General features: G+C 37.4%; 1 protein-coding gene across 1 annotated transcript; it reads right to left on the bottom strand.

The window, feature by feature from the left end:
- Window positions 1–24: 24 nt before the first annotated feature.
- chrna6 (cholinergic receptor, nicotinic, alpha 6) lies at window positions 25–27600 on the bottom strand. The gene is made up of 6 exons (XM_066720584.1): window positions 27412–27600; window positions 12820–12959; window positions 12434–12478; window positions 5650–5759; window positions 4217–5216; window positions 25–2151 (listed from the first exon to the last, which is right to left on the bottom strand). Exons 1-6 carry the CDS (start codon window positions 27467–27469, stop codon window positions 2026–2028), a joined length of 1479 nt encoding a protein of 492 aa, XP_066576681.1. The 5' UTR covers window positions 27470–27600; the 3' UTR covers window positions 25–2025.
- Window positions 27601–27764: the final 164 nt, after the last annotated feature.

The following is a 27764-nucleotide window of genomic DNA, read 5'->3' as shown; positions in this document are numbered from 1 at the left end:
CATTTACCAAAAGACATGGAGACATTGAACGATTTTGAAAGTCTTTATTTATCTTGACTTGTGGTTCAAATCCTACTTCATATTCAGGATATTTGCACATTTTGTTTTCAGTTCTATTGAGAACTGCTCTTCTCCCTTCCCCTCCCCCACACTCATACCATCAATCTACTAACAGAGGTAAGCTTGAATCAGAAACAACTTTGTACGATTAATGTTAATCATGTGGAGTCCTGATTTTATACTCTTCTGAAATAGTCAAGCTTTGATCTTTCTTCGTTTTTTCTGATGAATTCAGTAGTCTAAAGCTTAAAAATAAAAGTAAAAGGAGCATAAGCCGATAGTATTAAGGTGGCGGTACTGTGAGGAGTCGAGAAATACACAAAGCTTAGGGGGTGCTCATCAAAGGTTTGAGGAAGACTTATTTCCTGTATTTAATGTAAAGGGATCAGTTAAGATTCATGTTGCTCTTGCACATCTAAAACACACTGCGGTGGGAGGGATATCATAAAGAGGAGTTTCATGTGTGATGTGTGCCGATTCATGGAAGATGTGAAGTCCAGGGAGAAGGATCTGAGCTTGGGGATGAACTTTCACACCTCGCTTCCCCAGGTGTTCTCAGCCTGCGTCATTCTTCTTTGCCCATGCAGGAAATAGGATTAAAACCAATTCCTTTTCAGTTTTATGACTCACACTGTGCCCAATACCATGTGATGGTACCTTAGGCAGTGCAAATTATACAAGTGGCCTTTAATTTGAAATATGGTGAGATAAATTGGCATTTCAGTATATATTTTAAAATAAATGTATTGGAGCAAATGATGATGGGGCTAAAAGTGTGTGGCTGTGAGCAGGACAGGAAACATTTGGTTTGATCATCTTTGCAACATGAATTTAAGTGTTGATTTTGGTGACTGGCAAATCAGTAGATTTAGACAGTAAAAACATTTTATAGAGCATTGCATTTTATTTTTGAAGTATTGAAGGACACTATTGTCATGCCTTTTAAGTCACCATTTTCCCTTTATACAGTGGATGTTGTAATGGGGTCCTAACAGAAGGTGCATGTGTTAGTTACACTCAACTAATGTACACTAGTAGCTAAAAATGTACAAAGGAAATATGACCATGTGCGTGACTGAATTGAAACATTACATTGCTAAAGATTCCTAAACACAAGAACACCAACAATACTGGACTTTTATTAACGGAATGGATTTGTAATTAATTTCATCCTTGATTATCTGCATACACCCTTTAAAAACAACAAACCGTAATAACTAATACATTACATGACAAATACAAATATTCTTTAAGAAAACATGGTCATTGAAAAAGTTATTTATCTGAAGGCTTTGAAAACTGCTCTTGATATTAACTTCAAATTAAAATAAAACTATATTTAAGGATATTGAACTGAAGAAGTCCACCTTGTTCTCCACAAATGTGTTAATTGTCTAAGAAAGTGAATTAGTGTTTTTATGAATAATCAAATTGGCAGTTTTGTGGTTTGCAGTGATAACTAATATCTAGCTTTGGAGTATGAACAAATCTTCTTATGGGAAACATATCCTTCACAAAGTATGAGAACATTAAAGGGCTATATAGAGCTTTCTGGCAAACATCAAGTTTGAAAATTGCACAATCTGTCTGTTCCCTATTTTCCAATAAAACATTCAAGGTGCTTATTTATGAATATTAATATACTCTCCTTTGAAAATATAAGTGTCATAAATTGGAATTCAGTGCAAAGTTTCTTATAAATAAGACATCCTGTGAAATCACCGATTTTATCATCTAGTGTATTTGTTTCTGAAATGCACGATGCTACCAAGCAATTTTTTTAAAGGGTTTTACTGTACACACCTGTCTCCTGGGAAAAGCTTATCTAAATATACAAAACAGTGATCTGTTTTTTCCTCAAAATGCTCTACTATGGCTTAATGTTTAACACAAATTTAGTAGCAGGTTTATCTCCCAGTGGTTATCATGCATCATGTTTTACATTACAAACATTAGACACAGAAATTATTTAAAAAATCCAATGAGTGGCTGGAGGAATAAGCCCAGAGTTCCCAAAACACAGACCAGTACAAACACCCAGAGGAAAATCCTGTCGATTACCATGGCAACATATTTCCAGTCATCTTCCACCTGAAACAGAAAAAATAAGTTTGTAGGACAACAGCTGGATAGAAGGAAACCCTATACACCCAATCAGTCATCTCCCTAAGTTACACGTCTCAAAACCTTGTACATTTGAGCAATGAGATGTACAAACTGTACCAGATTTGCTCATAAATATTCACATAAAAATGTACCCCAACATATACCATAAATAGTATACGTATTAACCATTGAGTCAACATTCTTGGTTGAAGCAGAAAGAGTGATCATAAAACATTCACAAGAGGGAAAATGTAATCAATATTTGAACACTGAGCCATTGCCAACGGTATGTGGTATTTGAGCTGCAGTTAAGAAAAAATAAAATGTACTATAAAATAACAAATGTGTTTAGTTTCTTCTTCGGCACAATGAAATATAATGCTGGGATTAAGTGTTTCACTGAAATGTTTATTACCAATGCTTTTCTTTGTGGGATATTGTGGGATTAATCACAAGATTAGGTGTTGGCTGCGATAAAAACAGTGATTTAATACTGGCATCATAACGTTCACAGCTTAACAGTTTCAAAAATAGGAAACTTTTGCACTGACTAAATATAGTTTACCCAGCAAAATTTCATTTAATTCAAACATATACCCCCCAAAAGAGTGTCAAAATCATTTTATTAAACTTATTCATCATATGATAAAGAACAGAGCATGACATCTTGTGGGTTTTTTCAGCACAAGTTTATATATATTAATGGATGGTAGTACTAGGGGGTAGAAGAGTAAGAATTAGCTAAAGTGACAAATTGTACCACCAGGCGTTTTGAATCTCCTCTATCCCTAGGCCATCGTCATCTTGCAAACAAGTGGCCACTCATCACGCTATAGATGGAAGTCAAACAAGAACTGTGTTGACAATTTCAAAGAAACACCAAGCAATGACTTTCACTCCTTCTGGTGCATCTCTCAGGATTCTTCCATGATCTATTTAAACCTCCCTGGATATTAACAGCAATCTTGAATATAGGTGCATGTTCATCAAAATTAAGCGAAACAAATGTTCATATAAACTGAATTACACCCCTTTGAACAAACAGGACAGAATTACATGTTCCGCAATATATATACAGGTATACCTCACTTTTACAAGAGATCGGTTCCAGAACAATACATACTAAATTGGCTAATATATACATTAATTTAATGAGAATAGGTGTGACTAATCTATGCATAGTAGGGTCATGCAAACAGGGTTATACCTGCATACATACAGTTAGGTCAATATATATTTGGACAATGACACAATTGTCATCATTTTGGCTCTGTACGCCACCACAATGAATTTGAAAGGAAACAATCAAGATGTGCTTTAAGTGTAGACTTTCATCTTTAATTTGAGGGCAGTTACATCCAAATTGGGTGAATGGTGTAGGAATTACACCCATTTTTATATGGTCCCCCCAATTTTAGGGGCTCAAAAGTAATTGGACAAACTAACATAATTATTAATTAAATTGTGATTTTCAATATTTTGTTGCAAATCCTTTGCAGTCAATGACTGCCTGAACCCATAGACATCACCAGATGCTGGGTTTCTTCCCTGGTGATGCTCTGCCAGGCCTGCACTGCAGCTGTCTTTAGTTCCTGCTTGTTCTTGGGGCGTTTTGCCTTCAGTTTTGCCTTAGAAATCAAAACAAACCAATCAATCAGAGAGATGGCAAAAACATTAGGTGTTTCCAAATAAACTATTTGGTACATTATTAAAAGAAAGAATGCACTGGTGAGCTCAGGAACACCAAAAGGCCCAGAAGACCACGGAAAACAACTGTGGTGGATGACAGAAAAATTATTTCCCTTGTGAAGAAAAACAGTTGGCCAGATCAAGAACACCCTCCAGGAGGTAGGCGTATCTGTGTCAAAGTCAACAATCAAGAGAAGACTTCACCAGAGTAGATACAGAGGGTTTACCACAAGATGTAAAACATTGGTAAGCCCCAAAAACAGGAGGACCTAACTGTATGTAAACTTTATTTGTTTTAACTTTAATAGGTATCATTTAAATGGTCTTACAAATATATAAAACAACCCATTATGAGTCCTACCTCTTTTGCTTTGTTACGGCTCCTCATATTTTCTGCAATGTATTTTACACTTTCTATGGCCTGTTTGATTTCTGGAGAGACAACGGAGAATGCAACCACTGTGTTGATGGACTGGGGACTCAGCTGACGGCTCAGCTTGCTGGTGTCGGGCTCTGAGGGCTCTTTAGGATGCTGACAGGGGCATTTCTTCTGATCTTTTGGAAGTTTATTCTCTCCATATTCTAGGCAGTTCATAGCCCCCTGCTGGGAGGCACTGTTTTTTCTTTTCTTATTGCTGGACTTTGGTGTTTGCTGATCCAACGGTCTTCTCATGAGCATGATTTTGGGCAGAATGCTGAGGAAGACGGATCGCACCCAGACTGGCATGGTGTGTGTCATGGGTGTCCGATAGTGGACGTTCAAGACGAAGACCGTGATGACAATAGAAAGAGTCACAAATATCATGGTGAACAGCAGATACTCTCCGATGAGGGGTATCACTAAAGATGTCGAGGGGATGGTTTCAGTGATGACGAGCAGAAACACGGTCAAGGAGAGCAAGACCGAAATGCACAGGGTGACTTTCTCGCCACAGTCCGAGGGAAGGTAGAAGACCAGCACAGTGAGGAAGGAAATCAGGAGGCAGGGGATGATCAGGTTGATGGTGTAAAAGAGAGGAAGCCTCCGGATGTAGAAGGAGTAGGTTATGTCGGGGTAGATTTCTTCACAGCAGTTGTACTTGATGTCATGCTTGTACCCTGGGGCGTCAATGATTTCCCACTCACCACTCTCCCAGAAATCTTTTAGATTCACTTTAGAGCCAATAAGGACCAGGTCAATTTTGGCTTTGTCGTACGTCCAGGAGCCAAATTTCATGGAGCAGTTCTGATAGTCAAAGGGGAAGTAAGTAATATCCATGGGGCATGAGCTTTTAAAAATAGCAGGTGGCACCCAGGTCACCGTTCCATCGAATTTCAACAAGGCCTTAGTTTTGTCCTCCACAAGAAAGTCGCCAACAGCACTGACAAGCAAGAAAAGCACACATTTTAAACTTAGTGTTATATAAATACTAGAGGTGTAATGATATCATGGTGCACAAAAACTCTACTGTACTGCCGGCTGTGTATCATATTGTGACTTAGGATCAAAGTGTACCATGTACTTCTCTCCTTAAATGTATTGATTAACTTTAAATATAAGTAAGTTTATACATATGAAGACAACTCTGGCAGAGGTTAAAACTGTTATTGATTGTAATTAAGATACTTAAATGACTGCAAGGAACTGTAATATGTATTGTATGTAAGTCTTGGTTGAATCATTAAACCATCAATAAATACAGACCTTCTATGATGTATAAAAATCTTTACTGTCAGTTGGATTATTAATGGTTAGATCAGCAGTTTAATTACACTCTTCTGAATGATAAACTGACCCTGATGCCAGTTTCTTACTTGTTGTAAAGCACTATGTCAGGCCTCCATATTTTATTGGATGGGACACGTATAAATTCAATTCCATCGTAATCCACTGGACTCCATTTTAATTTGTAGTCATTCCAAATCTAAAACAAAGACACAGAGAAAAAACACAAAATGATGCTTAATACCAAAACATGGTGGGTAGAAATATACTCATACTAGGAGGCCGTGGATATTAAACAAATGGGGCTAACAGTCTTAACCACATGATTAATCACATCCCACAGCTTATAACTTTTAAAACGTTATTCATGTAAAATGTTACGTCACATTATATGACTGTTGGATATACTTACATAAGCAGCACACCCATAGAAGGACAGAAAAATGCTTTGGTCTTTGGTTTACATTTCTTTATTTCACAAAAAGCATGGATATTTAAAAACATACAAGTGTTCAATCTAGCCTTTAACAGAACAACAAGAAAAGATAAATCAACTAAGTTTTTTTAAATGCGGTTGTCTTTCAAAATGCAAATGTAAGCTATAATTGTCATCTGGTTTTGCAGCTGCCTTCTTAAAAATAAGCCATTTTTGTTTTCCTCCAGTTACATTTCAGGCAAGAAAAACTAAAGGAAATCCGAACTACAGTGGTGATGACTAACATGCTTTTAAAATAGATCGCATGGACATTTGTGCATAAGCTTAGTGACCTTGTCAGTTTGAAATATGAAGGTTTCATAAACCAACCTAACTCTCATCGTTGAACTAACATATTCCTATGTGCACACCATTTTTTTTGTGTTTTGCTGAAGTATTGTAGAGTTGGGTTTTGGGATATTATTGTGTTAGTTATATATAAATAAAAAATGCACCTGTGTACATCGTACAAAACAACAGTAGACTGCCTGACATTTTCCTCCAACTCAAATCCTTCATAGTACTAAAAATCTTGTGTATTTCATAATTAAACATGCTGCTAGATTAAACCTAAGCAGTAGAGCATTATGTTTAACAAACTACCTTGTAGTTAAAAATTTGAAACAATCCCATCAAAAATAATATGCACTGCTAGGAGGAAAATCTAAATTTGTCAAATGAGATGGGAAAGCTAGAATTACCCCTTTAAAGCTCATAAATATTTGGTGGTATAATTGTGGGGATGTCTGAAAGATGCAGGAAATGGACCTGAAAAAAGCAGAGTGTTTGTGTTAAACATGCTACTAAACATCAGTAATAATTAACATACAGTGAGGGAAAAAAGTATTTGATCCCCTGCTGATTTTGTACGTTTGCCCACTGACAAATAAATGATCAGTCTATAATTTTAATGGTAGGTGTATTTTAACAGTGAGAGACAGAATAACAACAAAAAAATCCAGAAAAACGCATTTCAAAAAAGTTATAAATTGATTTGCATGTTAATGAGGGAAATAAGTATTTGACCCCTTCGACTTAGTACTTGGTGGCAAAACCCTTGTTGGCAATCACAGAGGTCAGACGTTTCTTGTAGTTGGCCACCAGGTTTGCACACATCTCAGGAGGGATTTTGTCCCACTCCTCTTTGCAGATCCTCTCCAAGTCATTAAGGTTTCGAGGCTGACGTTTGGCAACTCGAACCTTCAGCTCCCTCCACAGATTTTCTATGGGATTAAGGTCTGGAGACTGGCTAGGCCACTCCAGGACCTTAATGTGCTTCTTCTTGAGCCACTCCTTTGTTGCCTTGGCTGTGTGTTTTGGGTCATTGTCATGCTGGAATACCCATCCACGACCCATTTTCAATGCCCTGGCTGAGGGAAGGAGGTTCTCACCCAAGATTTGACGGTACATGGCAGTTGTCCTGTCCCCTTAGCAGAAAAACACCCCCAAAGCATAATGTTTCCACCTCCATGTTTGACGGTGGGGATGGTGTTCTTGGGGTCATAGGCAGCATTCCTCCTCCTCCAAACACGGCGAGTTGAGTTGATGCCAAAGAGCTCGATTTTGGTCTCATCTGACCACAACACTTTCACCCAGTTCTCCTCTGAATCATTCAGATGTTCATTGGCAAACTTCAGACGGGCCTGTACATGTGCTTTCTTGAGCAGGGGGACCTTGCGGGCCCTGCAGGATTTCAGTCCTTCACGGCGTAGTGTGTAACCAATTGTTTTCTTGGTGACTATGGTCCCAGCTGCCTTGAGATCATTAACAAGATCCTCCCGTGTAGTTCTGGGCTGATTCCTCACCGTTCTCATGATCATTGAAACTCCACGAGGTGAGATCTTGCATGGAGCCCCAGACCGAGGGAGACTGACAGTTATTTTGTGTTTCGAATAATCGCACCAACTGTTGTCACCTTCTCACCAAGCTGCTTGGCGATGGTCTTGTAGCCCATTCCAGCCTTGTGTAGGTCTACAACCTTGTCCCTGACATCCTTGGACAGCTCTTTGGTCTTGGCCATGGTGGAGAGTTTGGAATCTGATTGATTGATTGCTTCTGTGGACAGGTGTCTTTTATACAGGTAACGAGCTGAGATTAGGAGCTATCCCTTTAAGAGAGTGCTCCTAATCTCAGCTCGTTACCTGTATAAAAGACACCTGGGAGCCAGAAATCTTGCTGATTGATAGGGGATCAAATACTTATTTCCCTCATTAACATGCAAATCAAATTTTTTTAAATGCGTTTTTCTGGATTTTTTTGTTGTTATTCTGTCTCTCACTATTAAAATACACCTACCATTAAAATTATAGACTGATCATTTCTTTGTCAGTGGGCAAACGTACAAAATCAGCAGGGGATCAAATACTTTTTTCCCTCACTGTAAATATTTAATGTCGTATCCATAATCCCAAGACAAAAGATAAACCTTATCTTGTTTCAGCATTTTTCAAGAAGCAGTCATTATAACAGCCATTCCTATGCCATCAAGACCGTGGCTTATACAATTAGGTCCATACATATTTGGACAGTGACACAATTGTCATCATTTTGGCTCTGTACGCCACCACAATGGATTTGAAAGGAAACAAGATGTGCTTTAAGTGTAGACTTTCATCTTTAATTTGAGGGAAGTTACATCAAAATTGGGTGAACGGTGTAGGAATTACACAATTTTTTAGGGGCTCAAAAGTATTTGGACTGCATACATGGTTGCAATTCCTTTGCACTGGTGAGCTCGGGAACACCAAAAGGCCCGGAAGACCATGGAAAACAACTGTGGTGGATGACAGAATAATTCTTGCCCTGGTGAAGAAAAACCCCTTCACAACAGTTGGCCAGATCAAGAACACCCTACAGGAGGTAGGCGTATCTGTGTCAAAGTCAACAATCAAGAGAAGACTTCACCAGAGTAAATACAGAGGGTTTACCACAAGATGTAAACAGGAAACACAAAGACCAGATTAGAGTTTGCCAAAAAACATCTAAAGAAACCTGTACAGTTCTGGAACTGTAGTATTGAATCTCACAATTTAATTCATGATTATGTTAGTTTGTCCAAATAATTCTGAGCCCATAAAATTGGGGGGACCATATAAAAATGGGTGCAATTCCTACACCATTCACCGAGTTTGGATGTAACTACCCTCAGATTAAAGATGTAGGTCTACACTTCAAGCACATCTTGATTGTTTCCTTTCAGAGCCAAAATGATGGCAATTGTGTCACTGTCCAAATATTTATGGACCTAACTGTAGAAGATGTACAAAAAATAGACCTGGTGTCAGAACAAGGTAATTTATGGGCAATATTAGAGAGTCTTTCTCCTAAGGGCTCTTAGAGGGGAGGTTGCCACCATAACTATACATCAAAATGAAGGCCCTGATATAGCAGTTTAGATCATTATATAAAGATGACTTCAACAAAATGGCTCATAGATGGAAAGAGACATTTGCATGCTGTTATGCTCAAGCAAAGGTGACCTGGAGGAGGTGGCCTGATGGAAAGGCTGAATTTGATAGGATACAGCAGTGGGAAATACAGACCACACGCCCATATGTCTCGGACTCCTATTCCACAAAATGGCTGAGGTTGGATTTGACTCAATGACCTCCAAGTCAGTACGACTAATCACTTGCTTGAACCACTTGCTAAATGCCATCATTTAACACAGTATTATAGGTATTATATGTTAGCAGTCCATCAGTGAAAGACATAAACAGCGGAAACACCCAGAAGTTAATATATGAATTGTGTTAAGCAAAATTGTATAACAGGGTGTGTTTTTGATTATTGGTCTCTGCAGAGAAAGTAGTCATTTGCTATGCACGTGTAACAGAAGGATACTAATGTCTTGTTATGCAAGGTTAATTTTCTAAAGAAAATGGCAAACATTGTTATCTCTGACCAGTCTTCTAACACACTCATCCCCTATACTCACCCTCACAGTGTTTCAAATCGAGATCTGTCTGGAGCTCCACAGCAATACTACCGTGCTGTGCCATAAAAATAAGTGTTCTCATTAATCTTCTAAAAGCAGGCTGCCTTTAAAAGCTGGAGTGCATATGGAACGCACTCAAAGATATCCATCAAGGATAATGAAATATATCAGTGGGATTGTATTCCTCATATGCTTTCTAATACTTAAAACATATCCCTGCTAAAGCTGAAGTATGCCTCATTGGTGTCAAATAATTAGGTTGCAGTCAGGAAGTAGTTTGGGACAACTCACAAAGTCTATGTGGTCCAAACTGTTTATATTTGTATTCATCAAATTATGAGCAATTCAAAACAATTACAATTACAGTCATGATATAAGCACTTTGTCTCACATTTAGACATTAAGACACAGAACAATCCCTGAGGATTGGGTGCCATTCATTGACAAGGGGAGCTTCTGCTCTTCAGAAGATCTCACAATTGTACGGTTTTACTGTGTGGGCTGCAAACATATATTCATACATAGAACTAACCGAGTGTACATTTTTACAGGGCCATGAATGTATCTATAATGATCTGAAATCAGTTTGATTAGCTCATTTTAAAATAAAATTGTCTGTAATGGGGAGTAATGGGTAATTTGTGAGCCGGCTTTACATTACAGTAGACCATTACTCAAAAGAGAGACGTGAAAAGTTTTTTTTTTTTTTCCTCTTTGAAAATCACTCATGTTTAAAAGCACAGGATTAAGCTACTCTTTAAGATGTATGACTTTGCAAATCCTTGGTTTAGTCATCTATATAACTTAGAAGTAGTCTTTAGTGAGTTCAAGAACAAACATTCATCGAGCTGGATTGGGGAGCACAGTTGTTTTTTGTTTTTTTCTCTTTCATGCATGTATCATAACTGCATGTTTTCCTAACTTTTTCATCATGCATCATGCTGTCATTATCATATCTTTTAGCAACCTCTTTTTCCTTGTGAGAGGGTTTGGGGGAAACTGCACCTTGTAGTTTAAGCAATGTATCAGTAATGGATTCCACAGAGACGTGTGTGATAAACCATTAAACACTTCCACAGCTTTACAAAGTTTTAGGCAGTAGAAAATCAGCTCTAATTTTACAATAATTCATCCTGCGGTGATTAATTATCTAAGTGTAACACAAGAGTACTGCTTTATATTCTTGTAAGTGTAAATACTGTAGGATATGGTTAGTTCTCATGTGTAAAGGGACTGGATCCACTGTTTGTTTACATCAATCTTTAAAAGGAAAACTTAAAAAGGTCCCAACATGTGAACACAGCCTAGAAAATGTATTTACTTCTCCTGTGTGTGCTGAAGAATGCAAGACATTTGGAAGAAAGCAGTCATGAAATGCCAGCTGATCCCCTCAGGCATGTTAGAAAGGAACACATGAGGGGTCCTAGTCTGAAGACATAAACGTGAATAATTCCAGATCAAGCTGCCAGTGAGTGAGCGCAGATGACAATACAACCAAAAAGCTGAGAGAAATCCTGTTAAACCCAATAGTTTGCAACCTAATGTCTTAAGTAAATGATGCATATCAAGATGTAGACTTGGTTATTGTGTTCTGTTCTTGGTTTAATCGCACTGATTCTAAGGATTGCTACACCTTACAAAGCCTGTCAGTCGTTTGTGGGAGCAGTTACAAAGCCATGTCAAAGAAATTAATTAAAAAATCATGTACATTAATCTGGTAAACATTTTTGAACAGTGTTTTCTCTATGGTGCTGAAGGTATATTCTCATCAATATCATGTACACAGAATCTAGACAAATTGGATTATATCATGTATAAAAGTGTATGTTACTGTCCATGGTTGTTCTGGCTCTGTGAGAGATTACCATATTAGGCATTTGAGGCATTTCAGACTGGGTCCAGGGTTTAAGTTGGATTTCTTGTAAATATCAATATATGCCTATAAAACAAACTAATTTTCATCTGAAAATTTAGTAATTTTCACTTTTTTCAATTAATCACATAGCAGTGAAAAGCAGTGCTGAGGCAAAATAAACAAACTTGTAAAAGGACAGTGGTCAAAAACAGTCAGCACCAATCTTTTTTAAATTAGAAGTCTCATTAATGCAAAAGTCCCAGTGTTGACTGTTCATGTAACCAGAATGTATGTATTTAGATGTATCTCAGATTAGACCTACACACAGTGAGATATATTTTTTATCATAAACTGATTAAAGCAGGGATTTTCTTGCCTTCAAGGTAAGGGGTTAATTTGTTAGTTTGAAGACCTGATTACTGTAGGCTTGGACTACTGTTCATACCAGACAATATCCATGTATCATTCTCCAGCCTATACAATCAATTTCCAAAATTGATTTTCGACACTGATCAATGGAGCATTAATTGGATTAGACAGTCTCAATTGCTGTTTATTTCTGTGAAAACAAAGTGTGAATATTGACAAAAGTTCAATAGAACTCACATGCCGCAACCATAGATTGGTTTCCATGATCTGATTTACTTCATCCTAGAAGAAAAAAAGATATGCAATGAAAACTGATGTCTTTTCAAGCAAACAAGCTTATATTAGATTAGACAGAGAGACAGCTATAGACGTTTTATATTTCTTTTGGTAATCTTTTAGTGATTGATCAAATAAAAAGCAAAATTAAAATGAAATGAACTGAATTATAAGGTTAAATGCATCCTCCTTCCTGGTTGTCTATGCTCCTTTTCTATTTGCAGTCAAAGTAGCAAAGGAATTAATTTTGTTTGCAGGATTTTACGAACAAAATTTTAACCATTTAATATGAATCTAAAATAATAGCTAAAGATGTCTAATAAATGTGTAATAAATATTTTCCTTACTACTTTGACCAGTTGTGAGATAGACACTTCAAACTCCACTGTCACCGGATCAGAGACATTTTCTACTGGGCGTATGAACTGGTTGTAGCGTCGGAACAGTCTTCTAAACAGTCTGTCTTCACCTTTGGATGAGAAACAGTCTGTATTCCACAAAACAAGGGAGAGAAAAACAGAAAAGTGAAATATGTCAATACACAGCCTACGCTAACATTAAGACATGATTCAGCATTTTTTTTATTAGTTCTACAGCATGGTAAAATATTGCCAGAACACTTTGTTAAGGAATAATATCAACAGACTTTTTCCTGTTTTCTTTTTTCACAGGTGCCTCTATGTCTGAAAGTCTAGTCTAGAGGTTGAATCCTTCTAAACGCCACGTGCACAATGCATGTGAGGTGCTCTCCACACACACAGGAGAGCATAGTTTCCAGCCAGTGGGCATGAGAAGTCATTCTCAAGATCATTTCTGAAATATGTAGCTTGTCATTGTTTTCAGATATAGACATGCAAAAAATGAAATATGATTGTAAATTTAAAAACACAAACCCTAACATCTGAATTGTTATTGGTTTGGATATTTCTCTCTCAATCCTTTCCTACTAAAAAACAAATTAAGATTGCTTGAATACATTTTCATTTTCATGACATACACAAGGAAACTGGACATTTCAGACACCTATACATGAGAGTAAACTCAGTGATCCTTAAAAAAATCCATATTGCTACTTAGGACACAGGCAGCAGATTCTTAGAACCTTTCAGTTAGAAAATGTTCAAGATGTGTTAGAAGCAAGGGCTTTTAGCAGCTTTTACACACACAAGCTTTCTCCACACTACAGATTGAGCACGACGCATACGGCAAGGACAGTTTGAGGTCATCTTGTCCAATCATACTCCGATGAACCTCCTATGTTTAATACAGGAACCCTGTCAACCTGGGGGAAAACAGCACCGTATCTGGGATTTGCCACACATTTGCCACACACAGGACATTGCCATTGATATTTAGGTCTTAGGTCTTTGGAGTAAAAATAAAATGACATCAGCTTTTGCGGATTCATCTCACCTCACTAAGCCACAGCAAACCGTAGTTGGCTGGAAGACAGCATTTGCTTTTGACAGGAGCCTTTTACTGAAATCTTGAGCATTGTCAGTGTGCTGTTACATATTTCCAAGAAGTTAGAAATAGACAGTATTATTTAAAATAACTAATTGGTTCCATTATATACAACATGCCTTGTTGATTTGGCGCTTGCACCCATGAAGGCAAACCTAAATCCTTTATTAAGTTGAAAAAACCTGGTTCTAAACGTTGTCAGGGTGAAGTCAAACAATGGAGCTGATAATTTTATATATTTTGATTTAAATGGGTTTCTTTGCATAATGTGAAATCTAAAAAGCCCTTCAGAAGATGAAAAATCAAATTCCTAGAATCTCTCCTATACGAGTCACAGAACAAACGTTTAAAATCTGTAGAAAATGCCAGAGTGAAAGAGCTTTTGAGCTTAAATCAATTGTTATACACAGACTTCATATTTTTAAATGAGCAGCAGACTGATCACTGCATTTATCCTGCACAGCCCTACATCCCATACCTAGGAAAAGTATATAATGTGTTTTATAATGGATTCTTTCCTAGTGGCATCCTAATCCCCAGGAGGTAGGGTCTTCTGAAAACATTATGTCTATCCACATAATAACTTCTCAGAGTACAGATATCATAGATGTTTTCATCTAATACAGAGATGAGTTTGCATCATATTTTGAATCTCAAAGACATCTTTAATGCAAGTCCCTCAATTCTCTGTAGCTTAACATACTTAAAAAATACATCTAAAAAAAGCAAAGCTAAACAAAATCCATTCAGATGGGTGTTTTCCTTAATTGTTTAAAGGGACTGCTCAATTAATCATTAAGTAGAATTCTTAGGATTGTCATACATGTTCAAGCTTTGACAATCAAACCTCATTTTTAGAAAGCTGTATTTTATTTCTTCTAAAAGAATTTTTTTCCTTGCTTCCTCCTATGAACTACAGTAAACTGCTTAACAGTATTACCTGCATTTCAGAGACTTGCACTTCCCTGACAGGTCTGTCACTCACCGAATGTACTGCACCTTTCTGAGTAATGTGACTGGAGATTGCACATTACTTTTTAGCACTGTGATACTAATTAGATTACTAATCACATGTATATTTATAAGACATCTGAGCACATGAACGATATAAATAGTTTGCACCTTCGGTTCCCTGACCTTATCTGACAGGTGAGCATTTTATGACCATAAGCCTCGTTGACTGATGCTATTCTACAATGACAAGATTTCACAGAAGGTCATTTAAATTTATATTGCAAGGTGAGGAGACCCAGGAAGAAACTTCTGATCATTTCAATGCCAAAAACATTGAGCGGCCTACAACAGAGGCAGGTGGATTCTCTTGGAGGTGAGGGAGATTAGTATTGTATTCTGTAATTGTCATGATACCAAATAAATTGTGAAAAACAATAACTAATTATCAATTATCTAATTAAATTAATTGTGGATTTTAATGGGTGAGCACTTCTTCTTGTTCTAAGGGCATTCATATGAATAAAGCTGTCGTGCTTGCATTTAACTCTCCCCTCCAATATCTGAATATGTTGTAATTTTTCTAAACGTTGTATTACAACATTTTGTAGCTTCCATTATTCTGAACATTTCTACCATTTCGAGAACTTCGTGTACCTGAATTCATTTTGATTCATCACCAGAACCACAGTCGGGTTAATACAAAAGTGCCCCCCACCCCCCACAAACACACACAAATAAACAGTGTTTCATCCAAAAAAGCAGAGATAGCAAACGTATCATTGGTTCTATCTGTAACAGAACCTTTAGTAGTCTGAGATCCATTTCTGGGTTCTGTGCTACTTTTCCAGGAACTCTTATAAGCTGCCTCGTGCACATGGGACATTTCCTCAAAGCTTTTCAGCAGCACGTTAATGGAGGCTGAAACATCTCATTCATAAATAATCAGTCTTGACTTGGCATGACACCATATTTAAAAACATTCAAGAAGATTGTGTTATCACATATTTCCGAGATGCAGAGCTGAACACTCCAAAGGAAATGGGATTTCACAATGCTTTTCTTAATTTTTAACGGCTCGGATTCTGAATGCAAGTAGACGGGTGATGTGTTCAGACCGACATACACTATTACTTTTTATAAGATATTCCACAGCCACTGCTGGTATGCATTGCCATACATCATACCACAGAGGATAAATCACAAGGGGGGAATGGTCAGATCATTGTTGTTTTACCTGAAATAAATAAATCAAATAACTTAAAATCATAACCAAAAATTATTTATTGGAATGGTCAAGAGGTCCAAGTGGTTAAGAATTCTTATCTAGTCATTATTATTATTTTTTTTAATCTAGAAACGCACACATGCATCTTGCCCTGTTATAGGATTTGCAGATTGTATCATGTTTGTAGCCCTGTCCTTTACAGACATGGAGAAGCATCTGTAGCGATCCCTACAAACTTGGGGGTTTAGAATTAGGGTTAATTTCGAATTAGTGCACTAAACTGCAGTTCAGACAAAATCTCAAATACACTCCCCAATTACATGCATCTAAAAGTTAAATCAACATATCGATAACTTAGAAATTATTTTTAAAAATCCATAATAAAGAGGAACAATTGTGGCTATTCTACAGTTGACCCGCAAGAGTTCAGCTGACTTTGAGACTTCCAAGTTCTTGGACCACAAAAAATGTACTGCAAATGAAAAAGGCTTATGTTGCACTACAATCTTTAATTCACCCAAAATGAAAGAACAAGAAAAAGGATTGGGTTGCACCTCAAGTACACTTCAGGAGCTTCAGTGTTTGCATGCATTGGCAATTGGAAATGTTTTGGCCTTGACCTTCTTGGCAGAGAGAAGGACGACCAGGTTGTAGGGATGAAGCGATCAGAAACTCCTACAGCCAAAGGACTGCTGCAGGGGTGGCAATCAGGATGGAGGAGGGATGCAATTCATTGACTTATTTAATTTGAAAATGTCCTTTTAAACTGCTGCAGAGAATAACAATTTCAGCAAAGGGTTACGAATTCCAGATGAATTCAGCCAAGTTCAATGTCAAAGCACACAGATAAAAGAGCAACAGTGAAACACTTTTTAAAAATCTAACATCCCCCCAAAAAAAATCAAAATATAGCAGATACAATCAAATCGTTTCATTGTTGGGTACTCTTTATTCCTGAGGATTCCTCCCCATTATCCTATTCCCCACTTCCAATTATCTCTAGACCACTGTGGTCCTCTAGCATTCACAAACATGATCTCCGGCTTGTTTTCTTGGCAGATGTCCTTCTACATACCTATTCCTTACATACGGTGGATAAAACGGTAGCATTGCCTCTGTCCTCTTAATTATGTGGGCGATAGATTTAGGCCAGGGATGAGTTGTTCAGTGTCTAAGAGTCAAGTGCTCATGAAGCTCCTGAACGACTATAAAAACATACCTTGCATTTTCCTTGGAAGAAAAGAGTTTGAAGTACCACTGAACACTTCACCCTTCATCATTAATAGAAATATTGAAGCCAATTGGTTCCTGAGGGGGTAAATTATTTAAAACGCTTTCAGAAATTCATTAATTTACCCTTTCCCAACAGCAGAATTTATTTTCTCATTTGAAACACGATAAGTGCCCTCATCTATCAGCGTTGATAGACAATATGCAGTTGCACTGTAAAGTAAATGCTGCAGGCAACATCTCAGTTGAGAATGTTTGATGTCAGTTTGCGGAGGGCAGCGATAAGCATCACTGGTTTCTAATCATTTGCTTTTAAGTCACAGTGGTAAGTGAAAGCACAGGTTAATTTCACGAGACTGACCTAAACCAATGAGCACTATGTTATGCAAGGGCAAGATCAAGTACTACAACATCTAGAAATTATTTACTACTTGTATCGATGCAAATCAAATTTGGAAGGGTATACTTGTAAATTGAAGCAATGGTTTTTTGTAACAGGTTTAATTCTCGAGTGATTTAAACAATACCACCGTTTAGGTTTTCCTAATGCGTTTCAGTGGAAGAAAACATTTCGAATTGTAGAATTGGTATGCATGCTATTACAGACTTTCTGCCACCTTATTGTAAATGTTCCTACTTTGTTCAATATCTGAGACATAATTACAGCCACTGGCATTCAGTTTAATTTCAACACTCGTAAATCAAATTGATACAAAGAAATTGAGTGTGGATCGAGACAGACATAAACAATGTATAATTGTACAGAAAAATGCAGAAACAATTCCCTTAAGAATGCATAGTGTATGAGGAATTGTCACGCTGAAGAGAAAAATATAAATAGGCTATATAATGTACAAAGACATTGCTGCCTCAGTATTGCAAAGGCTTATATACATGTTTATGCTCTTCCGGTAGGAGAAAATGACTTTTCACCACAATGTTTTTTTTTACCTTATAGTCTTAAATATTAAATATGGATGTTGTAGATGGTCTTTATAGTTTGCTTTTCTTTTGAAGCTCTTGCAGTTATATGTGCATAGAGCATAGTTGAAGTAGAAATACAGCCATGCATAAAAGTAGAAATCCAGATTCATATATTCAGTTCTAGTTTTTTTTTTTTTTTTTGTACTACCCAAAATTAGCCACACAACAAAGCCTGGGTAGCAAATAATGCGCACATAAATGGAACTGAAAGGATCAAGTTGGCGAAGAAGGTTTAGTCATATGCGTTTTGTTCTGAATTTAAATTAGAAAGCCAATTTCAGCTGTTGCAAGATTTTGTTATTTTCCACCATCAGCATTAACGACACATGACTTTAACAACATACAAAATGTCTGCTACGTCAAGTAAATCCTAGGTGCATTTAATTCATTGTTGTGTTCAGGGTCGAAACTTCAGACTGCTCTGTGCTAGTACTCTCCTCTTCCTTCCTACAGCGGGGAGTGTAAATAAATCTAGAAAGACACCAACGGAGAACAAGGGGCTGAGAGGCATGTCATAAATGTTAAAAGAGCTGAACCTCCAAAGCCTAGATCAAAGACAACGCTGAGCCAATTAGACTGAGTTCTTAAAAAAAAAAGAAAGAAAAAGTAAATCTATTCAGTAAAGCCCTAAACTGTGTGTTGGGCAAAACATGGTACCCGAGGGCATACAAATAATTGAATGTGCACTCTTGACTTCTGATACACTTCATTCAAGGGACATTGCCTTGAGTACACAGTTACACAGCTACTGACCAAGTGAGAAGAACGAAAAGGCCCGTTTTCATTCCATATGTCTTTATATAACTTGGACTCTCGCTGCGGGAATCCAGCACTTCTGATGCTATTAACTTCTACATTGTCTATTAGATTAAGCATACCAAAGTTCCTGTATGACTCATTTCCCGGGGGATTAACCCCTAGATACCTTCTGACTACAACATAGCATGTATGATTTCCCACTGTAGCAAAACAAATGCCATTGATTATTACAAAAAGCACATTTCATGGAAATGTTTCGGCACTGTCTTAATTTAAACGATACCTTGTTGATGTTAAGGGATTTCTCTCTCTCTACATACTCAAATGGGGGTTGGATGAAGACACAAACTAACACGATACAATACACTTTAATTTTCCTTTGACAGACGTTTATGCAGGTATAATTAAAATCTAAAATCCACTTTCAACTCTGCTTTCGGGATGATGAAAATCAGTGCACTTCTTCAGCTGAAGATGGATTCTCTGTATAAACATGAGAAAATGACTCCGTCTGTTACTCACACCTCCACTGAAAATGACAGTTGCATAGATGAAGTTATAGGCTACATGCAGGCTAAGGGGAAAGCAGGAATTTAAATGATGCTCCTTATGAAACCTTCTTCTAACATTTACACCGACCCTGCTTCCGTTCGTCTGTGTTTTGATAATTGAAGTGGTTGGCAAACTGTCTATTCTAACTTAATAATTATGTTGTTTTTTTGGTTTATCTTCCATTGCTTTAGGCATACTTGATTTATTTGTATTAATTATGAGTTGTTAACAAAATTTTAAGTCAGTATTTTCTCTAAACCAACAATACCTAGCACAGATTACACAATCTGCTGAAATTTTATTTTAGCCAGGCAATACTATACCTCCGTTGTAATAAACATTAAGCAACCGAATCTTTTAAAATAAATAATTTTACATTCATACTCCTTATCATTAAGTTGATTTTGAGTAATTTATAATATAACTGAAATCATGTGATAGTGAGCAAAATCCTTTAGTGTCCTTTAAGAATTCAAAATCATACTAACAAATGTAAACAAAACTGGTACATTAATAAATCATACATCATTTCATTTTTATTTATACATACTTTTGTATTTTTTGTTCAAGAAGACCCACATTATAAATTGACCAGATACGTCTGTGAACCAAAATTATAAAACAACATGAAAAAAGCAACATACACAATCATGTCACATCATGACACTGAAAGCTTAATGAAAGACACCCTGGACTCATTTTGTCATGAACATCATCAAGTAAAAAAAAAAAAAAACTCTAAATGATATAGACTGTCAAACTGATCTCTACAGCACGTCTAATATGCACGTCTAATGTGAGTTTTAAAATACATCATCCAGCATCATAAAGAGATTAAAGGAAGTGGAAAAACAACCTGCTTCATTTTGACAAACAACCATCATTAACACGTCAACATCAGTCACTTTTGGGTGTATTTTAAAAACCTATGTATTTATCTAGCTCGAGACAATGTTGCCAATTTAAAAAAAAACATTTGTCTTTTCTGCAATATTCTATTATATCTAAAAATGACTGCTGTATAAATGGTACCATTGAGACACAAATGCACTCTCTACAAGGGCATTTTACATTAAGGCAAAAATATACATTTGGACCTCAGCATGGTCTCAGATCACCCACAAATACAGCATTACCAAGGATATCCCTCTACAATTACTACATATAAGCTGAAGAAAACCACATTCATCTTTGAACAGCCTGGTCCACTAGGTCCAAATTAAGATGTTGTATAATCTCTGAATACATCTGAGGATGATGGTCTCTTTCGGGACAAGTTAAGCCCAAGTCCACCACATCTGAAAGATCATCTCTGAATACTTTCAAGATGACATTAAGGTACAGGAGCATTTGCCTAGCAATGAGTACATCAATTGCACTGGTGGAAAGCAATGAGATGACTGTCAATCTAGAGAACGACTGTCAAACTAGACAGAAAGGCCGAGCTCAGAATGTCTGGAAATTACTTTTAAATAACTAACGGGTACAGAGCTGGAACTACCTTCTCATTTTTAATCCACATCCCTCTAGGCAATGATCAGGACAAAGTTACATCACCTACAGGGTTGGCTCATTGGATAGAAGAGTTCATGTTGTATTGCTAGTGATGCAAAACTTTTAAAGATCTAATGCTCACCCACTGAAATGATACTAAACATCTGATACCAATTAATGAAAGTAACGCTTCTGAGACAGACTGATGATCCTTAATACCCCCACTGTATGTCTAACTTCTAATTGCAGATCACAGCATGCAAGACAGCCTTGTATGGAGGCAGATCATGAAACCACTGCTATTTTGTGAGTCTTTGAGAGGGCTAATTCTGAAGCAGACAAGCAGGTGTAGAAATTAGACTTAGCATAGAAATTAGACTTAGCAGGGGACAAAATGCCCAAGAGACACTTTGTTGACATTTTAAATTAGTGTGCTGTATTTAGAGAGCATTAACACCTAACAATGTTGATAGGCAAGATAAATAATTGATCAGGTAATGCTTACTGTCATGACCACTAATGGCTGAATGCCTAACAAAACCCTCCAGTAAAGGATTACCTTTTTTCAGACACTGTAAGAATATTTAAAATGTACAATAAAAATAACATAAGTAGGGCCCTGTGTTTTATACGACCTGCTTTCTAAGGCTGCACTTCAGTCCTCCCCGCACAAGGTGGCCATGTAGTCTGCTTAATTAACAAAACCACTTATTGAAAAACCACTTTCTATTAAATGGTAGCAGCTACCAACATTTATTTAAAGGGACATGCATCCTTTTGTTACCAATACGTCTCTGCGGGAGTGGTATCTGTCACTACATTATTTAAATGTTAAAATTGGGAAATCCTATTTCAGCTTTAAAGCTAATTTGTAGAACTGCAAACGGCAAATAAATGAAACCCATCAATTTGCAGAACACCAGATGTATTGTGTTGTATGGGCTAGCTCAAGGAAATGCTTTTGGAATAAGATGTTAAGGTCTCTCAATATTTCTTTTAATGCATCAATTTATTTAAAATTACCATTTATAGTCTAGTCTATAGTCTAATTAGTCAATGCGCATTTAGTTTTTTATTATTATTGTGAATTAATTTACCATAACTAACTGGGAGGCTGCAGGGACATCTAGGGCATAGCAGTTGAAATGTGAAACAAGTAATAAAATGCAAGGATAAGAGAAGCTAAGAATCATGTCTACAGATGTAACCTAAACAGATGCGTCTCATGGAGGTGTTGAAAGGTGGTAAAACACTGAGCAGTTAAATAGCTCAAAGGCAGCTCAATTCACCACTGTGGGGCAAGACAGAAGAGAGCCAGGGCGGTCAGCCAGCTGAGGCAAGGAGCGACTGATCCACCCGTAGAAGAGGAACCGTGAAACCGGCCATATAGAGAGAAACATGGAAATATGTAGCAGTAGAGAAGCAAGACAGAGAAGGCAAGAAGCAGAATTGTGAATAAGATGGCAAAGGTGAATGGTGTAATTACAAACCCGTTTCCTTTTCTAATTCCTTTAATCTAGTTCAGTCCACTTTTCTACCAATAACTTATTAGATAAGAAACCTCCACCGTTGAACTGAGGAGCTCAGATTTCATACAATCTGCTACTTTGCACTCTCAGTACAATGGGAGTCCAACCATGACTGGTACGCAGCATAGCCCATACAAATCTCATATGCCCAAAAGACAGCACTGATTTGGATCCTTTACGAAGTGTAGTATCTTGACAGAAGACCCACAGGGAATGCGATATTGGCATTGACAATTTCAGTATTTGCAATGTTCGGCATGTAGACTGAGCTAATTTTGGTAACCGTCCCTCACCCTCAGCAGGACCAATGTAAATTACCTGTAATCAATCTTCAGGGTCCAGTGCGCTGACAGCCTCTTTCAATAGATTTTACAAATAAGATTGATTTGGGAATTCCAAGACTAATTCCATTCAACACACGTTTACCTTTTTTGGCAATTAGTTATATTTCACTGTATTTGTAAAGCAATGTGGAACACCCAGCCTTCATCCCATCTCACTACAGCACTGTAATGCAGAGAGAGCACCACTGCCTGGAACATACCGCACAGCAAATAAGGAAACTATACAACTTTCTAAATAGCTGACTGACAGACATAGCCCCAGGGTTTGCTGCACTACCCTGCAGGCATACAGTGTATCATTAGCAGTCCTTGTTAAGCAACATCATAAACATGCTGAATGCTGCTGATTTTATACAACTCAATCCCAACAGCACTAGACACCTAACCAGCCTAGAAACTATACTATATAATTCTGCCCTCAGGTTCAAGTCTTTTTTCAAATTAGTCAAGCATAAGGCTTCTGACCACAGTAAAAAGAGTAACACTGCACATACTTAATTACAACAGAAACACTTCCAAATGGCAAATCCCATCCCACCCCATCGGACCAAACTTCTCTTTAACTATCTATAAAGGAGAAATGATTACTCTCTTTCACATCAAGCTCTTTGGTTAAGTGCTCCACTCCAGAGAGAAGATCAGATTGACTGAAGTGTTCCAGGGGAAAAGGAATGTCACCTATATTGCCTCCAGGAGCTTTTTAACTAGTCCCAAGAAAACATACTGACTTTCCTCTAACCTAAAATGACTAAGTAGCATCTGTGTACTCACTCCAAATAATGAAGGAAAAACTATGTATCACTATTTCTGTAGACAAATATACTTTAACTTTTATCCCATTTCAGATTTGATTATCAGCTCATGAATGCTTTCAAAACCTAAAATGGGGAAATCAGACTCATAAGACATCAACTACCTTGAATAGAGAGGTAAAAAAACAAAACACCTCCAATTTATAAACTGACCACGGAGCATGCATTACGAAAATTCTGCCCGCGTTAAACATCAATATAAAACCAGGTGCCGGACAATGATTGTATAGGATATAATACAGGTTATAAAGTTGATAATGATACTCATAAAAAGCTACACTGTCATAAATTACACTTATTCGAATATAAACAAACAAAAAAACATTTAAAGGGATCTATTCAACTTCCAGTAGTTTCAGAATATGCAGTTGCACTATTTGCAACATCGCCACCTGGAGGTAAAGAAATGATTATGCTTTCTGTTTTTGGTCCAAACTGCATTCTTCTCCAATTCATCTCTGTAAAGATGTTCCACCAAACAAATAAGATAATACATTTAAACAATTAAAGAAACTATACCATGAGTTTCAAAAGTACTATTAACCATGTAATACAAAAAATAATACATAGACTGGAGTGTTAAAGGGTAAATAAATCCATCCTGGGGTTGAGTGACTCTTCATAATCTCCTCAACCTCATGGCCTTGTACGATGTCACAGAACCCCTTGATGGAATTATTTTCCTTAAACCATATTCCCAGGGGTGTAAGCATTCAATTATAAAATCCATGTTCCAATACAAGGTGCGGATCAATTCACACTGTGTTCGTAACTTGTTTTACACTGTGAACCTTCTGAATTGTAATGTCAATGCAATGTTGAGGCCACGTGTTTGGCATCTCTGATTCACTTGCCATCCTCATAGGAACAGTCCATGACAGGTTGCAGACTGTCAATTTAAACACCTTGAACTCCCACACAGTTCATCACAGTGTGTCTTCAGGTACAACGCAGTAAGGGTTAGATTTGGATTTGTGCTTCAGATTACTATCGTACTGTAAAGTCAATCTGTGACTTAGTCAATTTAAGCGTCTGAAATGATAGTGCTAAGTTTATTGGTTAAATTATCATAATATATTTTGGAATCCATCCATCCCCCAGTTCTAATAAGTGCACCTGGACTGGAAGATGCACAATAGCCCCAAAGCAAAACAGATCTGCTTTCATGCTTCACAGTGCTTTTCACATTCTTCTCGACAGAAGTGTCACTCTTTTAAACAAAGTATACCACTGGTCTCCATAGATATAACAGAGGGGCTTTAATTAGCCAGAAAGCCTAAACCAAATTACTCTCAGGTTAATTAGGATTATGTTTTGTGGTCAAATGACACACAAATTGAAGTTTGCGGACATGCAGATCAGCGGCATCCCGTGTTCATGTTATAATGAACCTAAACTCACAGTCTAAATGACTGAGATCAGGAACAAGAACTGTATTTGTAGATGATTTCTTGTTCTCCAGAGGTACTTGTAACTTGTCACAGAACAGAAAATAAGAATGCAATCAAAATTATTGCAGTTATTGAAGTTAATGCATAATTCTGGTATTTGATGATAGACTGGTAAAGTTATAACAGACTTCTTAAAAGTATTTCCAAACTGGGATTGCTGGGACAGTCTATTTTGATAAAAAAAAAAAAAGAAAAGTTAAGTGCCAAGTGCCAGCTAAGTATATGCAATTTAAACAAGATATATTATCAAAGGTTAATAGGTTTTCATGAAAATCAATAGTTTATACTGATTCTTGTTAGTTCTTAGTTGTATTCCAGAAAGATTTCCACATGTTTCAATAGAGTTGAGTATCCATGGATATAGAATGACAATATGATGTAAAAACACTTTAAATATGGGTAGGAACATTTAAAATGTATATATTATCATGCTTTATTGTATATGTTAAAAGTGATCATGATCTGGCATCGTTTAATACCAGCAGAGTAGGTAAGACCTCTTTTTGTTAAGGTTTGTTTTATGACCTGGAACAATACAATTGGAAATAACAATTTATGCATGTATGTATTTATTTAAATTGTATAACTTAATACTGTAAACAAATTATTGTTTGTTTTGTCAGAATTTACAAACAACCCCCCCCCCCAAAAAAAAAGAAAAAAGAAAAACAGAAAAGAAACATACAAACTGATATATAGCAAAAGGCAATGTCACATTTATGGCTTGTCAAAGTAATTGTTCTAACAATACTTCTGTTTATTTGCCTCAAGCTTAAAACTATCACAAGGGTACACTTTTCAAGGCCATAAAATGTGATAAGCATGAAACACAGGCTGTTATGTGTACCTACTTAAACAATGTATTAAATAGTTACTTACATTTATTAAAGGGCATCTTTTATTAAAGCACATGTTCTTATGATACAGCAATAACCCGGTGAAGTGCTGAACGAGTGGCAGTAAGTGGAAGAAATGCTAGAGCAAAAAATCGTTGATTTATTTATTAATGAATGGGAAATGCGAACGAGGTGACACAATACAATGTATTTCAATTGAAAGAGTCCGAAAAATAGCGACTGTGATCAATCATGCTCCTTTATCTTCAGGTTGTCACATCTCCATGAACATCCTGACCAAGATCCGTGACACAAATCTATCCATCGGCGTCCGTTTAGTCTAGTTAATTTACTGTCTGTCTTTTCAGATCCAGTTTGTTTTGCCATGTCGTGCCTGGAAAATATCATGTCACAATGTAGCTGACCAGCGGGCTAATTCATCGTGTGGTGTGGTAAAGCCCACAACACCTCCATGGCAAATTAATGAGAGAAAAAAGGTATCGGGGGTTTCAATGGCAAAAGTTGCTTACGGGTCTAAGCCCAGAAGTTGGTTCCTCTGAATTACATAACATGTCAATGAAAGGGATTAACAGACGTGACTTTAATCCCCTAGGAAATGATTCACAACCAGAGGGCCGTTCTTGCCACAATTAAACAATATATGATTATCACTGACTTTTACAGAGCACGCATTGTATAATTCAAGAAAACTTTAAACGTTACACATGCTCACACAAGAATACAGACCCAACTTCAAATATGACTTATATTGCAATGTATCAGTCTCTCTACTTCTTGATATTATAGTTTGCATGGCACATAATTCATATTAACCATTCAAAACCAGACATTTTAAAACGAACAAAGGGAGTGTATTATCATTTTAAATGAGGCTAAGACCCTGTCTTTCCCCTGCAGTATATCATCATATAGTCCAAGCCCTGGAAGCAAAACTTTTGAAACGCATTTGAATCCAAACTGCGCTTTCTTCTGTGAGGGAAATGCGATTATTCTTCAATATCATAGACGTTTGAAAAGGGGAAAATAAAAGTTCTTTACAAATGACACATATAATGCATGCACAATGAGTGAAACTGTGTTACAAAGTGCACGGCGCGTCACACACGACCCTAACGAAACACACGACGTGCGCGACGCTTTGCTGCGGTTGAAAATGGCTCTGCGTGTACAGGTGTGTAGTTTTATCTTTCTTTTCTCTCCTCACCTCCTCACTCGCATGACAACTAAAGCGGTGGCGGCTGACTTTGCACTGCTCAACAGGACGGGAACGATGCCTTTCCTTACCTTTCATGATCACAAACACAAAAAGAAGCAGTAAAGTGATTTTCCCCGTGGAAGTCATCTAGCCGTGTCGGCGCTGCTGTGGGCGCAGATGGAGGCGCGGCTGGGCGGCTGGGCGGCTGGGCGGCTGGCTGGCACGGCGGCGGGCGGACTGCGCTCCCTCACTGGCACTGCTGGGGCTCCTGTCGTCCCTCCCCTCCGGCGCAACCTCTCTCAGCTCGGCTTCTTAAAGGGAAGCGGCGTCGACAACACGGCCGCGCTCCTGTAGCGCAGGTCTGCGCAGGTCTGCGTGGATCTGCGCTGCTGCACCAATGGGAGCGGTGGGATTCTGCAGATCTGCGCAGGACTGCTGCAAT

This window comes from Amia ocellicauda, chromosome 13, assembly GCF_036373705.1.
Source record: "Amia ocellicauda isolate fAmiCal2 chromosome 13, fAmiCal2.hap1, whole genome shotgun sequence".
Classification (NCBI taxonomy): Eukaryota; Metazoa; Chordata; class Actinopteri; order Amiiformes; family Amiidae; genus Amia; species Amia ocellicauda.
Note: the sequence above shows the minus strand (reverse complement) of the source record. Positions and strands in the feature narration are given on the sequence as shown.

Coding starts and splice junctions, on each gene's coding strand:
- chrna6 (XM_066720584.1), bottom strand. CDS start 27,469: ATGACTTCCACGGGGAAAATCACTTTACTGCTTCTTTTTGTGTTTGTG. Junction 12,479..12,819: donor TCTCACAACTGGTCAAAGTA/GTAAGGAAAATA, acceptor TTTTTCTTCTAG/GATGAAGTAAATCAGATCAT. Junction 2,152..4,216: donor GCCGTAACAAAGCAAAAGAG/GTAGGACTCATA, acceptor TTTCTGTTTCAG/GTGGAAGATGACTGGAAATA.